Below are 15,929 nucleotides of genomic sequence, written 5' to 3'. Positions count from 1 at the left end.
AACCCTAGACTACGTCCCATTCACTTATCTGTTCATGAGGCCAAAAGAATAGAACCTATGTTTATTTGCAACTCATCTTGTAGCTTGTGTAGCAGGGAAAACATGAATGCCACGCAGAGAATTTTCTGTTCTGTTCTTTCATCTTACACTTTGTGTTCTATTGAATCCCTCAGAGACTATTCTTATGCCATAGCAACACCTGCTGGGAGAGGGAAGTTGGAACAGCCACAACTGTTGCCTGCCAAACCTGCTCTCCTGATTGAATGGCACTGCATGTCCTCCATCCTCAGTACCAAACCCTTCAGAATTGCTACCCTCCGGGAGCCTGTCTCTCCCCATATGTTTCAAATAACCTACACAATACCGTTCTAATAAGATTTCCCCAGTTATTTTAAAAATAAGCATTGTGTGTGTCTGTGAATGTATATTTCTGCTTAGAATTTCCAAATGCAAATGCTGTGGTAATTTAAGCTCATGTTTGTTTTTAAGGTGGGTTTCTTCCAAATCTATTGCTAGATTTGTAAAACGTTGTCAATTTTGTTTGCCCAATTTATTATGGGTGAGGTATGTGTACATATACGTCAGTGCAAAAAAAAAAAAAGACAGTTTTTATTTACAGAGTTTGATAAAAGATATATTTATGCTTATTCATATCATGGACAAAAACAGTAAGCATATTGTCTGGGTGTGAAAATATATTGATAAATAAGTGCTTATTTCATGTGTGATTTACCCACAGGACCATAAGTAACACAAGTCTTAGAATATGGATCCACATGGACATTCTATTTAGATCCAGCTGGCCTTATCTTTACTGCTAATTGAGGAAAGTCATAGAATGGATAAATGAAAATAGTGCAAAATGCTTCCAAGATTTTAGTGTATTATCTCTACCTCCTTATGTTATTGCTCTGACCAAATCAAAATCGAGTAGGAATGATAACATTGAAAAAAAAAATCTATTGTTTTTTGTGTATTTTTAAAATTAAAAATAGAGAACAGTTCATGTGTGAAAAATGATCTTGAAATTTATATGCTTTAAAGTTAAGCCTTGGATAATCAGAAGGTAATTATTCAACAATAGTTTTCTTACTTTGGTTGCTTAGTAACCTTGATTGGTGCAACATCAATCAAGAATTCATTAAGCACCTCTAAAATACTTTATAATGTCACATGGTGTGGGAGCTACTGAGGGCATAAAAAACCCTGATGCCGACATCAGGATGTTTTAGCTATGTATGTAAGGGAGTGCACATTTTGTCATGATATATAGAACAAATCGGACTAGCTCTAATTCAGAGACATTGAAGATGAATAAAAGATACAGAAATCAGGAAAAAAACAAATAAAACAGGAAACGTAAACTGGGCTTTAAAGAATGGAGAATCATTTGATGGGTATGGTGAGGTTAAATTCATTCCTGGAGAGAAGGAAGGAAGGTGAGGAGTTGAGAATGAGTCAAGTGTGTTAAGCAGATCAAAAGACTTGCCTCGATTGAATAGAGAGCTTCTCACAGAAGCACTCTATTAAAAGTTTGGCAGGTAAAATGGTAAACAAGCAATCGGATTTAGATCTATTCTGGAAAATGGGGAGCTACTGTAGATATCTGAATGACAAAGTAACATGATTTTTAAGAAAGATTAATTGAGAAATAGTAATTAAGATTTTTTTAGGAGAAGAAAGAGACATTAGCCAATTAGATTTCAGTAATTCATTTATAAGGGGAAAGATAATCCAGAAGGAAATGCAAAAATGCAATATATTATTATCTTATTAACCTATGGCTCAGGGAAGTTCTGCATATTTTCATACAACAGCCAAATAATTCTACATGCTATATATCACTTAATTCACCATATTATCTTTTTGCATTTTTACAAACCAGGAATTGTATCTGGTAAGTATCCAGTAGTGACCTTGATGCCTTTGACAAGAAATGAGCTATAGTTTTGTTACCTTCCCTTTGAGTATGTTACCAGTCAGTCTTTAAAAGGAAGCCGATGCCAATGAGGAATCTTTAGCATGTTGGAATTCTTTTGTCACCTTGAACACCTTTCAAGCACACCTTTTTATATTTTTTTAAATGACACAAAGACCAGGGGTCTTCAAAAAATTCATGGAAAGATTCAGATTGTATTTTAATTCTATTCTTACAAAACTTTTTGAAAAATCCTAGCATTAATTATACTGAAAATGTATCAAGCTTATTAGTTTGAAAAGTATTATTGGGATTTGGACTGGAATTATTTTTAATTTGAAGGAAATTCTCAAATGTGCCTTGTATCATCATATGAATATTTTTCAGTGGCTACTCAGCATCAAGTTCTTAAAAATTATTCCCAATCTTAGTGGCGTGTTCAAATCAGCTGTGAGGTATGTGGTGATTAGAATATTTCCAGTATTTGGTCTATGAAACCTTTTAAATATAGATTACAGTAATAACATTTTTCTCACTTACACTGAATATACTTGAGTCAAAGAGCAATGAATGAAATTACAAGCATGCTGACAATTTAACTTAAGCACTGAAATTACTCATACGTATCTTACTTACCTTACAGTCCATTGTGAAATGTCATTACTGATATGCCACTGACAGTTGTTGCAATTGCAGATTACCTAGTTCTTTGCTTCTGTGTAAAGTTACTTTGTGATTTCTCAAAACCTCCAAATTTGGCTATATCCATGTGCTTGTCTCATGCTTATGAAGTGAATCTATAATGTGCTAACAAAGAAGAGATTGAGAACTTCTGAGAGTGCATTCAAGTATGATAGAATATCTTTCCTTTAAAACAATGTGGTCTGAATTAAGTATGCTGCTTACCTTGGAGTCTCAATCAGTATATCACCAAGGATTAAACTCACGTCAATTCTACAATAAAACCACCTGTTGTTTTGAAGAAACAAACACACAATAGATTTGGTTCATTTGGATTATTTACATCTACAGGTTCACTATTTACTTTAGTCTTACTTTTACATTTGTTTATATCTGGTCATCATGAGAATTCTTGAATTCTGGGCTCTAGGGTCACTTTCATGATTTATTTGAAGTCTTTATTTATATTTTGTTTTATTTTTATTGTAACATTTAAATAAAAAAGTTAAAATAAAACGTAAAATGTAAAAACATAAAACATTTGTTTTATTTTTATTTTAACATTTTGTGCATATTTGTGGGATAAAGCACGTTGTTTCAATACATGTATATATTACACAATAATTCGCTTAAGGTAGATAGCATAGTTTCTTACCTGTTAGTCCACCGCCTCTCCTCCCCATCATCCCCCTAACCTCTCGTCTCTCCTGGCCTCTGGTAACATTATTCTGTTCTCTACTTCCATGAGAACCTTATTTATTTATTTGTTTATTTATTTATTTATTAGATTCCACATTTGAGTGATATCATGTGGTATTTGTCTTTCCATGTCTGACTTATTTATATTTTAAACATTATGCGTTCTATTCTAGAACATAAATATCTCTTGTAAACTTTCCCCCTAAAATTCAAATATAGTTGAATTAGTGCCATAGTTATTTTAGGATTCTTGTAAATATGAGTCTCACCTTGCTGGAGAAAAATCTGCTTATGATTTAGTTTATATGATTTTTTATATTAAAAGAAACAGGTCTTTTGTTTCAATATCTAATATAAAAGTATACTTAGATATTTATATATTGTATACCAATAAGTCCATAAAAAGCATGTTCTGATGTCTTTGTTTCAGACATCGTGAAGTCTCATATAGTTCAGATGCACGAAATTTACCCTGCATTCTTTTGAGCAAGAATAATAAACTAGTCATTTTTCTCTTAAAGACTAAAGATTAAGTTTTCTCACCTTCCTTTACAATGAAGAAATACAAATATTTTCCTTTTCTATATTTGTTTTATTTTACAGTTTATGATAAAATGAAAAAGTTGATAGAAAACTGATTTGTTCAAATTGTCTATCTGTTAACATTTGGACTGAGAAACTTTCGTATCATTATCAAGTTTTCCAAGTTTCTCTGATTATGGCATCTCCTACAGTAGCATTTCAGACAAGAAAAATAAAAATTAGGGCTGTGTGTAGACTGTATGTCAGAGAGTGTATTTGTATTTTTATTGGAAGGTACTTTTTTTCTAAAAAGTATCTCGAGTAAATGTGGAACTCATAACATGCAGATGTTTCACATTTTTGTGCTTAATTTGATGTTTTCATTATGAGACTTAATATTTTAAGAAAAATAATGAATTTGATTAAAGAAATAAAATATGATAAAATTAAATGGCATGTTCTCAAATTACCTTTTTACTTTTTATTAAATTTAATGTATAGCTTATCTATCCAAATCTTTAAATGAAAAGAAAAAAAAAAACTGGAAGAGTTCTTTCTTTCTTGACGCGTTTATCTTTCTTGCACACCCCATACATCTCAAGATTTGGCATGAAAAATCTACCTTAATTTAATATAGTTGCATTAGATTCTGCTACTTGTATGAGCTGCTAACTGTAGAATTAGTATACTTCATTATTATTTATAACTTTTGTTCTGAAATGTGCATGAATTATATCTGTTATGTTTATTTCTATTATCTATTATGCTCGTAGCTTTTTATCTTCCTACCTCTCTACCTTTTTTTCTCCCTCTCCCTTTATCATTTCTCAACTTCCCGATCTGTCCCAATCAAGAAAGCAAGGCACTAGGCTTTAGAGAAAGAATTATACACTCTGTGCCCCAAGGCTATGAATATGGGCTAAAATACAGGGCAAAGCCGTGCAGGATAAATGAGTATACAATATAGTGGTAGAGCATACTATGTGCAAGACAAGTGAGTAACCAGATCAGCCTAAGGGTAGACAAAGTTATTACAAAAGTAATAACATTTGAAATGGGTTTCAACAGGTAGGGCAGACAGGGTGCTAAAAGACCCCCTTTAAAAACCGAGGTTTTGAATGGAAACAATGGATGAAATAAGATTGGGATTGGGGTGAAGGAGAAATCTATTCTAAAACGTGGATTCGAGGGCGTTATCTCACTCTAGACGTGGGAAAGATCTGTTTGTTCAAGGACACTGAGGTTAATGAGTCAGTGTAACTTCGAGTAAATGACTGTTACAGGAGTGAGTGATTCTGCAGGAGCATTTCTCGCAGGAGCATTTCTCCTGCATGATGATTATGTTGTTGAGAACACCACTTCCAGAATGATACATTTGTGTTACTAAAAAGTGGAGTTTTCATTGAATGAGTTTTGGAAAACAGATTGAATTAATATTAAGTTTCTCTGGGATTTTTGGAGCCTGTGAAATGCTAATATGTGTTGCACATATTGTTGAAAAGTGAAAAATGCAGGAAAAATATGTAAAGAAAATAAAATTTATCAATAATCCCACATTCAGAGAGAACCACTGTCATGGTTTTGGTATAGTTCTTTCTGGGCTTCCTTTTCTTCTAGATTTTTCCCATATAAGTCTCCATGTTCTCTCAATCAGTGCCCAGCTGTCTCTCTGTCTTAATTTGTACTTTAAGTGTAAAATTTTTTACTGAATTCCTATTATGTGAGTGATAGTGTGCTGGGTGCTGGCAATATAAAGATGAAGCATACATATTCTCCCCTTCAGGAAGCTCCCTGTTAACACTTATTGACGTATGTCTTTTTCTTTTTCTTTTTCTTTTTCTTTTTCTTTTTTTTTAGTAAATGTTATTGTGTATACTTAAGGTTTGCAATATCTTGTTATGGATACACATGAATGGTAAAATGGTTACTATACTTAAGCAAATTACATATCCATTATCTCACACAGTTGTGTGTGTGTGTGTGTGTGTGTGTGTGTGTGTGTATGACAAAAGTAGCTAAAATCTACTTATTTGCTGTATTAAAACTGGGTACTACTGTTCATACTCCGAAAAACATGTTTTGCTTACTTAGTAGTGGTTATAGCTATTCCTACTTGCTAACATGCTCTTCTCGCTTAGCTATATAAATATCTTTATCAATAAATACAGGTCCATTACATCATTATTTTAAAGGCTGTATCATTCTATTGTGTGACTGTTCTATGATTGATTTAACAAATTTATTAGGTTGTTTTCAATTTTTTTATTAAAGCGGTATTATGATGAGCAGTCTCATTAAGATTTGTAGTCTTCATTGTGACATGAACAAAATTATGTTGATGATTATAAAGCTTATGACAGGGTAGCAGGAGACCTAGAAGAATGAGACTGGTTACAGAGAAACCACTTAGGACACTCACAAGAAGAGAAAATGATTTTTCTACTGAGAAATCTGTCTATGGCCATAAAAAGAAACAAGCAGATGTGAGAGATATTTCTGATAAAGAAACAATGGGATTTGATAGCTGTTTGGAAATGGTGGACAAGAGGAAATGGTGAAACAAAGAAAACTATGGTTTTTAATTAGCGAATGGGATTTGTTGACACTTAACTATTAACCAAGTCAAAAAATAAATAGTGCTTAGGTTTGGAGGTTTTAAAGACTTTTGGAATATAAAAATAGGCTGCAATCATAGGCTGGAAGAGCCTTGGGATAAAGTTAGAATTTGCATTATCGACACATAAAACAGAGAGAAATCTATGTGAACAAACAAGATCTCCCAAAGGAAAAATGTATATCAATAATTAAGAGAGTTCAGTATGGAATTCTACGGGACAGAAAATTTAATGTGGACAGAAAGAGAAAGAAGCCTATGAAAGTTTTGAGAAATTATAAGGACTTTTTGGCCAAGAGAGTTGTAGAGAAAGATTTCACTCTGATTTCAAGACCTAAAGTTTTACAGAAGAGAAGGATGGAGATTAGTCTGTCTTTTAGTTTGGTTTTGCTATTTGGTAAAGCTTGGACTAATTTATCCAAAAATCTATTTTTAAGTTACAAAGATTAAAACTGAGCCTTAAATTTTTGTAATTCTAATTAGGCAAGGGTGGGGGGAGATTTATCTAAGTAAATTAATAACAAATAAATTTACAGAGGGAATTTTTGAACTATTTAGCATGATAAACTTTTAAAAAATTATAGCTACTCATGGATCTATTTTAGTTAGAATGGCCTAATGTAATAATATCTTTAAATGTTTATCTTATTAAGTCAGGAAATAAATTCTTACATTTTGTACCACTTCTCTCTTTAACTTCTTACTACTTGTTCTTATATAGTCAGAACATCAATAACCTTGGGGCTCATAAAGTACAAATTCTTAGTTTCAAAAATGGAGAAATTAGTACTGAGAGTAGTTATGCTTGGCCAAGGTCATATGGCTTGTTTTTGGAAGAGACGTGGATTGAATATTTCAAGTAATAAAACTGTTAAATAATCTTTTAATTTGTAATTTCTTTTTATTTATTTCACACAGACTTATCAAAATTTGGATATTTATTTGGGTTGGTATATCTTATAAGCAGTTTTGACATACATGAAAAATATTTTAATATAGATATAGTTGTTTAGATATACTATGGATATAAGATATGACAGTTATAATATAGATAAGATAATTTGCAAAATATGTACCAGATACTCCCTTATATTTGTATGTTGACTCATTATATTGCCCTTGAGACAGTGACCAAGAGAAGGGCAGGAATTTTGTCCAGTTTGTCCATTGGAGCAAAGTGGTAATGGGGAGGAGAAGAGGAGTCCAGGGCTAACCCAAAGTTATTAATTCCAGATATCATACTTTACAGGAGCTTCTTCAGTCTATCTGCTATTAATTGGCCTTGATTTGTCTTCTGTTCAAATAAAAGTATTTATCATTTCTTATTCTTGATGTCCTCATTTGTTAAAATGTAATATTAAATATATGGTCCTTAGTATTATCAAGAGAATTAAACAAAAATATGAAAGCCCTAATTATGCCTGGCATGTAGTTGGTCCATAATAAATGTTAAATGCAGAGGTTATTGCTGTTACTCTGCACCCTTTCTCAAGGACAGTAGATAAATATTGCAGCTACATTCTAATCCTGTTGTTACAAGATGGTGCTTAGAATTGCATCATTACTTTGTGGTTCATTTCAAAAAGAACAAATTATTTGACTAAATCATTTAATTGTTTATATCTGTAAATATGTGAGAACAAATTATTTAGCCATTTAGGTTTTTTAAATGCAGTCATTTTAAGTACATATTTTGTTAATGTCAATTCCTAGATTGTAGCTTCTTCAAGAAGATGGTGCTTAATGTTTCATATTTTCTAAATTCTAAGGTGCTATGCATTATGTAACAATTTTTTAAAAAACAAAGTAAATGAAAAAATTAAATTAAAAAGTAGAGATGAAGATATTTAAATAGCAAGCTAATTTTCATATCACTTTGGATTTGAATTAATTTTCTCTATATGTAATAAGAGAAACATTTCAACATTAGTTAAAAAAAAATTTTAATTTTAATTTAATTATGTTTGGCTTTGTCCCTGGGAATTGGAGCACAGTAATGCTAGAGGGAGAATAAAATACTTCCCTTTTCATTCATATGCAGTACTACTTCCAAAAGGAGCATATGACATTTATCAGAAGGATAGAATTATTCATATGTTTCTGGTTATTTTTATTTCTAGCAGTCTATTTAGCTGGTGCTTTTTTGATAGATGATCTATTGCATAAACTCATCTGAATTCATATACAATTGTATAAAAAATAAAAATCTTCCACTGGAGCAGATGATATGTTTGTAGGAAAAATCCCTCATATTAGGTCATGTTTTTTATTACATCCTAATATGAATATATTTCAGTACAGTAAAGCAAGGTCCAGTAATATCAGCCTAATTTTCTCATGAATATTCTCAATAAAATCACAAATTAGCTTTACTTGAGAAAAATTACAATTCTTATATTCATTGAATATATTTTGAAAATTTACTTAAAATGAATTTTATAGAAATAGTGGCAACATCATGGCAAACCATTTACAATAACTTCAAAATATTTTAAAGTGAAATTTGAAAAATTCAAACGTCAAACAAAATTAAAAGTTCAAGAGAGGAGAGAGAATGCAATGAATTGTCTAAGAGTGTGACATTGTAGTCAGTTGTTCCATTCTATTCCAAAATGGGAGATAATGGACCCAAAACCTTAGCAATTGGGCAACAGTTTTTAAACCAGAGTCAAAACTTCTGATTTTGTATCAGAGGTTCCCCTTTTTCACTTTCCTACCACTTGCACTTTCTGTGGCTGCTGAATCTACACAGCTGAATCTTACCCTCAGCAAGCAGAATCACACTTCTGTGAAATGCAGGTGTTTAAAGACCCGGTTAATGGCTGATAATTACAAGCCATTAAGTAGATCGTTCTTAGGTTGACTATTCGTTTTTCAATGTAGTGCCTTATGTGTTGTGCTAATGTTTAAAATCCTCATTTGAAAGTGTTCAGTGGAAAGAATTCAGAATTATTTTAAGTGAGGGTATTTTCCATTTATTCCCAAGGTCTCTATATATTTTTTGTCATCTGAATTGTCACATTTCTTCAACCAGCAGAAATTTTTTCCTTATGATTATCTGTGTCTGAATATGCTTTACCAGTTTATACTAACCTTGAAAAATTTTCTTTTTCCCATTTCAAGTTCCACCCAATCTGACTGTTCCACAGGAAAAATCACCTTTGGTCACCAGAGAAGGAGACACAATAGAACTGCAATGTCAAGTAACTGGGAAACCTAAACCGATCATCCTTTGGTCTAGAGCGGATAAAGAAGTTGCAATGCCTGATGGGTCAATGCAAATGGAGAGTTATGACGGAACACTGAGGATTGTGAATGTATCCAGGGAAATGTCAGGAATGTACAGATGTCAGACCAGCCAGTACAATGGATTTAACGTGAAACCAAGAGAAGCCTTGGTGCAGCTCATTGTTCAGTGTAAGTAAATTCCCTTTATATGTGTTTCAATTCCGGGACAAGGGAAAAATTGATACCATTATTCTGCAAGTAGAATGAGGTGGGTTTTGGAATTAGATTAGGATGAAAAAATTCTATATCATTACTACCCATTTTAAGTATAGTTTTCTCTAAATCTGTTTGTTACTTGAACTAACACACACTAACAGAAAAGATTTGTACTAGTGTGTGTGCGATGATTATGATAGTGTTACATGGTTGATTAATGCCAAAGAGTCTACAAACCTAATGGTTAAAAACTGTCCATGTGCAATGAAGCAAAATGAAGACTGTAAGAAATTGCTAATTCAAGTTATAATACTCTTGTTTTCACAGTTCATGATTCCACTTCAGGAAATTGCATGCCCTTTGCCCAAATTATCTACCTATTTCAAGGCATTCCTTTGCTTAAATTGTGGAGACCTAATCATTGAAATACTATGTTTGCATATCTGAAGTTGTAACAGTGGGTTACATAATTATCTACTAATATAGAGGTAATTCCAACAAATTTTAGGTGCTCTTAATAGATAATTGTTTAACTGTTAAAGTTGAATAAGATAAATTTTTAACTATTTTTGTTAAAAATCACAGTTACAGTTCTAACAAAAAAAATTGTAGACATTTGCGGGCTTTATGTTTGCTTTTAGAATTAAAAATACCTAAATCCAAAAATTTAAGGGATGATAAAAACTTAATGATGTTACTGGTGTTGGGTTATTAGAGAATGCCCGGTATCTGAGCTGCCAGGTGGTGTGGATATTGCTGAAAGAGAAGAAGCAAACTAAACACAATCTATACAATCTCTAACTGTTGTACTATTTGTTAAGTACGTGGTAGTAATATCTTCAAGAAAGCAGTTGAATTAGATGAAACTGTGAAAAAGCAATGTGTTTGTTATTCATTGTAACTCAGAAAATTGAAAACAGAATTTAGTTCAAAAATGTCTATTTTTATATTAGATTTGGTTGTTGGCAGAATGAATTAAATGGTTTTAAATTTAAAAGAATAATTAAAATATGAAAATATTATGCTTTGGAACTGTTTAGCAGCAAATGCATTTATGTATGAGGTATGTTGGGTGGACGAGTGGGGCAAGGTTCTGGATGCTGCTTAACCATTGCCTGTCCCTCTTTTATAGAAACTCAGTTTCCAGGTATGCTATTTGTCCTATAAATATGCAAACTGGTTTTTGCAAACAAATGTCAAATAACTTGGCTGATTTTCAATAAATTATTAGTTTTTTTCTCTGAATGATGCAGGTTTTAGATTTTGAGTCCCATTCAGCAGTTCAATATTGCTTTTTTCTTAACGGTTTTTATATTCATGACAGTGTGCTCATGGGTATAAGGTACATGTGAAAATGGTTTTCAGACAAAATAAAAGAAAGAGAAAGAGAAACTACACCTTAATTTTCTAAAAAATTGGAAGCACCCTCAAGTGACACAGAGGAATTTGATATAATTTGGAACACTTTAATTTTGTTATTAAGCACAGGATTCTGTGCCTCATCTGGAGTTATGCACAAAGCTTCAATATTCCCAAAGCTTTTCACTCTGCTCACTCCTCTCTAGGAATATTCTAATACAAATAAAAGTTACAGAACCCAGTGGCTCTAGGGAATTTTAAATTAAACTTTTAAGAATCAGGATCGCCAATCTCTATAGGATATTCTTAATTCCAGAATTCTATGTTAACTAAATTTCCTTTTTCCCTCCTGCTTCTTAATAGGTCCCCTAGAAACTATAAGCTCCACACAATATTTTAAAATTCAATTCTATAATAGTGGATGATCATAAATACTGGCACGGTTGTCTCTAGTGTGAAAGGGGGGCAACTGACTAAAAAACACAGATAGACAGAGGCAAAGTTTAATTATTTTAATGTAGGTAAAAAGATGCAATTTATCTGCATCTCAAGGTGACTTCACAGGGCACAACTCCTCTCAGAGGCAACTTCCCCGGCCTGCCCAGGAAGGCAGCTGGATGCCAGCAGTCTTGTCAGTTCCAGGTGAGGATGCCATCATATCTTTTAGGAAGCTCCCTTTCGTATATTTCCAACTTTTCTGAAGACTCTGGATATGTGTCTGAGTACTTGCCAGGTTCAAATAACCAGTAACTATGCCAGAATATTACTGAGTAAATCAGAGGATTGTTTCCTCAGTATAGACTCCCTGCTAGCAGGTCCAGCCTACATGCCTACCTGAGCCTTATTCCTGGAGAACTAATAATGCAGGAATCCGGATAATTTTTTTTTCTGATAATATTTTTTAAATGATAAACATTCTAATCTTTATTGTGATGTTTTTAATGTATGAAAATAATACCAGTTTTTGCTTAACTTGGATAGCTATGCTACATGTGAGAAAAATTGATATGGAATATAAAATACTAGCTATTTCATACATGCATGCACAAACACATGCATGCATATATACATACATTTGCACGTGTTTATATCATCCTCAGCAATTAATCCGATCATTGCAGCTAACAAGTTATGCTTCATATACTTTGTATTCTGAGAATAAAGTATTTTACATTATAGATATTCAGTAAACTTGTTGATTAAATGCAAGTGATTATAACAAATAGAATAAGAATATATATATATATATATATATATATATATATATTACGTACTTCTTGGTTCTTGAATGTCTGATTTTATTATTTAGGTTTCAGGAGTATCTGAGGACTCGTTGCATAGAGTTTGATACCTGAAATTGTCCAAGTATTTGAAGGGAAAAGATGTCAAGTTATTTTAACTCTTTTTCAGGACTTGAACTCTATACCTTAGTTTAAGATTTTTTTTCTTTAAACTTCTATTATATTGACAAACTCTCAAACTGTTTATTTTACACACAAACACACACATATAATAATTTTATTTGTTTTGAAATATAAAATAATGAAAAAGAGATGGTTATAACAAATAAGAAAAAAATCAAGTACCTCCAAGATACATTTTGTTCCTTGTTTAGTTTTACTTATGTCCAATTAAATAATAACCAATCAGAAAGACTAAAAGATCACAGAATTAATTATACGTAAGACTTGATGAGTGTAGGTTGTACAGGCAAAAATATAAATAGTATATATATTCCTATATTATATAAATAATGGATTTATTTTATTTAGTTTAATTTAGTTTAATGTTCTAAATCTCCAAATGAGGTTTATTCTTAAGCAATGTTGTGTTAAAAAATAAAGCAATATCATTTATAAAATTATGAAGTTTACTAAAAATTTTTGAAGTATTTACTATTTCCAAATAATTTCTTTCTTTTTAAAATGTGTACATAGTGAGGGAAAGAAGCCTAGAGTTAGACTATTTTATATTTTGTTAAGAATAATTTAATTACAGTGAAGTAATTTAAATTATTAAATTCTTGTGCACATTTCTCACTCTTAGAAAACAGGCTTATTTTGTATGATTTTTAACTCCTGTAATTGCTGGTTACCACACATGATATGAACCAAAATAGGAAGTTGCAAATATAATTTTTTTAAAGTGCTTTCAAATTAAATTTTTTAAAAACAGCTAGATGAAACTATAAAGTACAATATAGAGCTTTAATAACATAATTTTAACTTTTCAGCCATTACTTAATTTTATTCACATGTTTTTAGAACTGTAAAATAATTATTTTGTTAACTGTTTGGCTCATTTTTATTTGAAGCAGCACTAGAGTAGAATAATTAAAAATAAAGACATTATATATGCTAATTAATTCATATACTTAAAAATCATAGTATGTATAGAGTTAATTGAACAAAACTAAAGCAATTTCCTACACAAAGTAACTAATAAAAATGATTTTTTATTTATCCATTAGACTACTGATCATTTGAATATTCATAAATGAAGATGCCATTGTTTTTTTAAATGTCTCTTAATTGAAGAAACTAGGATGTGCGTATGGTTCCTAAAAGAAATTATTGTGTTTTCATATATTTATATTATATTTATATACTTATAAAATTACATCTTATAATTTTAATTTGATAAATTGTAATATTTTATTTTTATTATAAATTGTCTTTTAAATGGTTTCATTTCAAAGCAGTGTTAAAATCTATTAGTGAAATGAGTATACTTTGAGGTACATTTCTTGAAAATCAGTTGGAGAAGACATGTACTGCATCAAATGTCACTTTTGTTATTAAGGCTTCATCATATGTATGCACATTTGTTGCACCTGCAACAAACAACAAGATATTTCTGTTATAAAGTATAAAACATATACTGAAAACCAAAGACTGACAATATTGTTAAGTTTTATTAAGTAACTGCCTTTCACCTATCTCCAAATGAGATTTCCTGCACCCCTTATAATTTCTATATTCAAAATGAAGAAAAATTATGAAGAAAGTAATCAGAGCTACTGAAAAACCTGTGTTCCCTACCTGTTTCAGTTCCCAAAGCAAGACCAAATTGGATGAAGAAGACAGAGCCACAGATCAAGGCTTTATTTCTTTCTCTTTTTCTCAAGAAATCTAGTGAATAGTATATGTCAATTACTTTCAATGAAAATAAATATTCAACAAAAGCAAAATTTCATGAACCTTATAAAGAAAAAGAAAATTAAAGACAGATTGGAAAGTGCTATAACGATATGCTCACCATCATTGGACAAATCACTGAGTAATTTTCTGTAGTGTCAAGACATATAGAATGACCGTATTGAGGGGCCGAGCCCATGGCGCACTCGGTAGAATGACCGTATTGAGATCATATAACTACTTTTTGGATTTTTTAAAAAGAAAATTTGTTCTGAAAATATCAGTGTGACTAAGGATTAAATTAAAGCTAATATCAAACATAAGGTAACTATTGGTAAGGTGAGAGAGGAAACAAGGATGTTATATTCACACAGAAAGATGTTCAAAGTTATCCAAAGAAATTTATAAATGGATGAACAAATTTTAATCTATTAGCAGGGCGATAAAATGGCTTCCAGCTCAGTAACCTGAAAAGCCCTACTTACCCAGTTGTGTTTTTTATTTTCCGTAATAACTTAGTCCATCTCTTCTCAGTCTCATAGACATGGTAATTCAGTGTTGTTTGTCTGGCTAGTCTCCTACTGCTCACTTCCTGTTCACACCAAGACTTCAATTCTTCTTTACCATTTAAGTTCTAGCTAAGTTCCACCTCTTTCGAATGCCTCTTGGTGACTGTAAAGAACCTTCCTTGATAGATAGGTCTGTGGACACTGGCATTAGTCTGATCACAATAATTTAGACTTCAAAATAAAATTTCATTTGAACACACATTAGATGATATACTTCTTTCAAAATCATTAATTTTTATTTCACAGTTGGTCTTGCTCAAAACTCTCCTGTAATATTGCCTATAAAGTTAGCTTGAGCAACACAAAGAAATACTTCTAATGATTGTAAAGTTTTTACCCTAAACTATTATTGTCTAATTGCATTTTCTCTTTCACCAAAGTGACTTGATTTTAATTGCCTTTAGTTTCCTTCCATAAAATAAATTAATCCTCAAAAGTTGAAGACCTAGTTTATTCAAAAGACTGCATCAGAAACATTAATGGTAAGTTCAGTTATTTTCTAAATGTTTTAGGTGATGGCTGCATCCAACTATACATCTGCTGCTGCTGTAACAATGATAACTTTGAAGAAAGCATTTAGAGTATATTCTTTTTTGACACATAGAATCTTAGTTTTACTACTTATTACTATATGTATGGCTCTTGGCAAATATCTTAATTTCTCTGAGCTTCAGTTTTCTCATTTCCAAACAGGGAGAGTGTTTCCCATTTTTCAGTTAGTATTTAAAGTTTAAAATAATTTCACCAAGTAACTAGGACATTGCTTACCATAAGGACACAATGGAAATTACTATTTTTATCATTATCATTTTAATTTTAATATGTAAGTTTTGGTGTATTTTAAGCTAAAAGAAATTCATTTTCTTACCTGTGAATCATTTCTTATGTACTCTATGTCTTAGTGCATTTGGGCTGCTATAAGAAAAATATCATAAACTAGGTGTTGCATAAACAACAAAAATTTATTTCTTAACTTTCTGCAGGCT

General features: G+C 31.4%; 1 protein-coding gene across 1 annotated transcript in view; it reads left to right on the top strand.

Moving 5' to 3' along the window:
- The window catches only part of MDGA2 (MAM domain containing glycosylphosphatidylinositol anchor 2), an 800,938-nt gene that overhangs the window by 608,933 nt on the left and 176,076 nt on the right, over window positions 1-15,929 (top strand). The window contains exon 8 of the mRNA XM_063091085.1: window positions 9,558-9,851. Within this exon, the coding sequence (XP_062947155.1) occupies window positions 9,558-9,851 (294 nt within the window). The remainder of the gene's footprint in view (window positions 1-9,557; window positions 9,852-15,929) is intronic.

Source organism: Cynocephalus volans, chromosome 3, assembly GCF_027409185.1.
Source record: "Cynocephalus volans isolate mCynVol1 chromosome 3, mCynVol1.pri, whole genome shotgun sequence".
Taxonomy (NCBI): Eukaryota; Metazoa; Chordata; class Mammalia; order Dermoptera; family Cynocephalidae; genus Cynocephalus; species Cynocephalus volans.
Note: the sequence above shows the minus strand (reverse complement) of the source record. Positions and strands in the feature narration are given on the sequence as shown.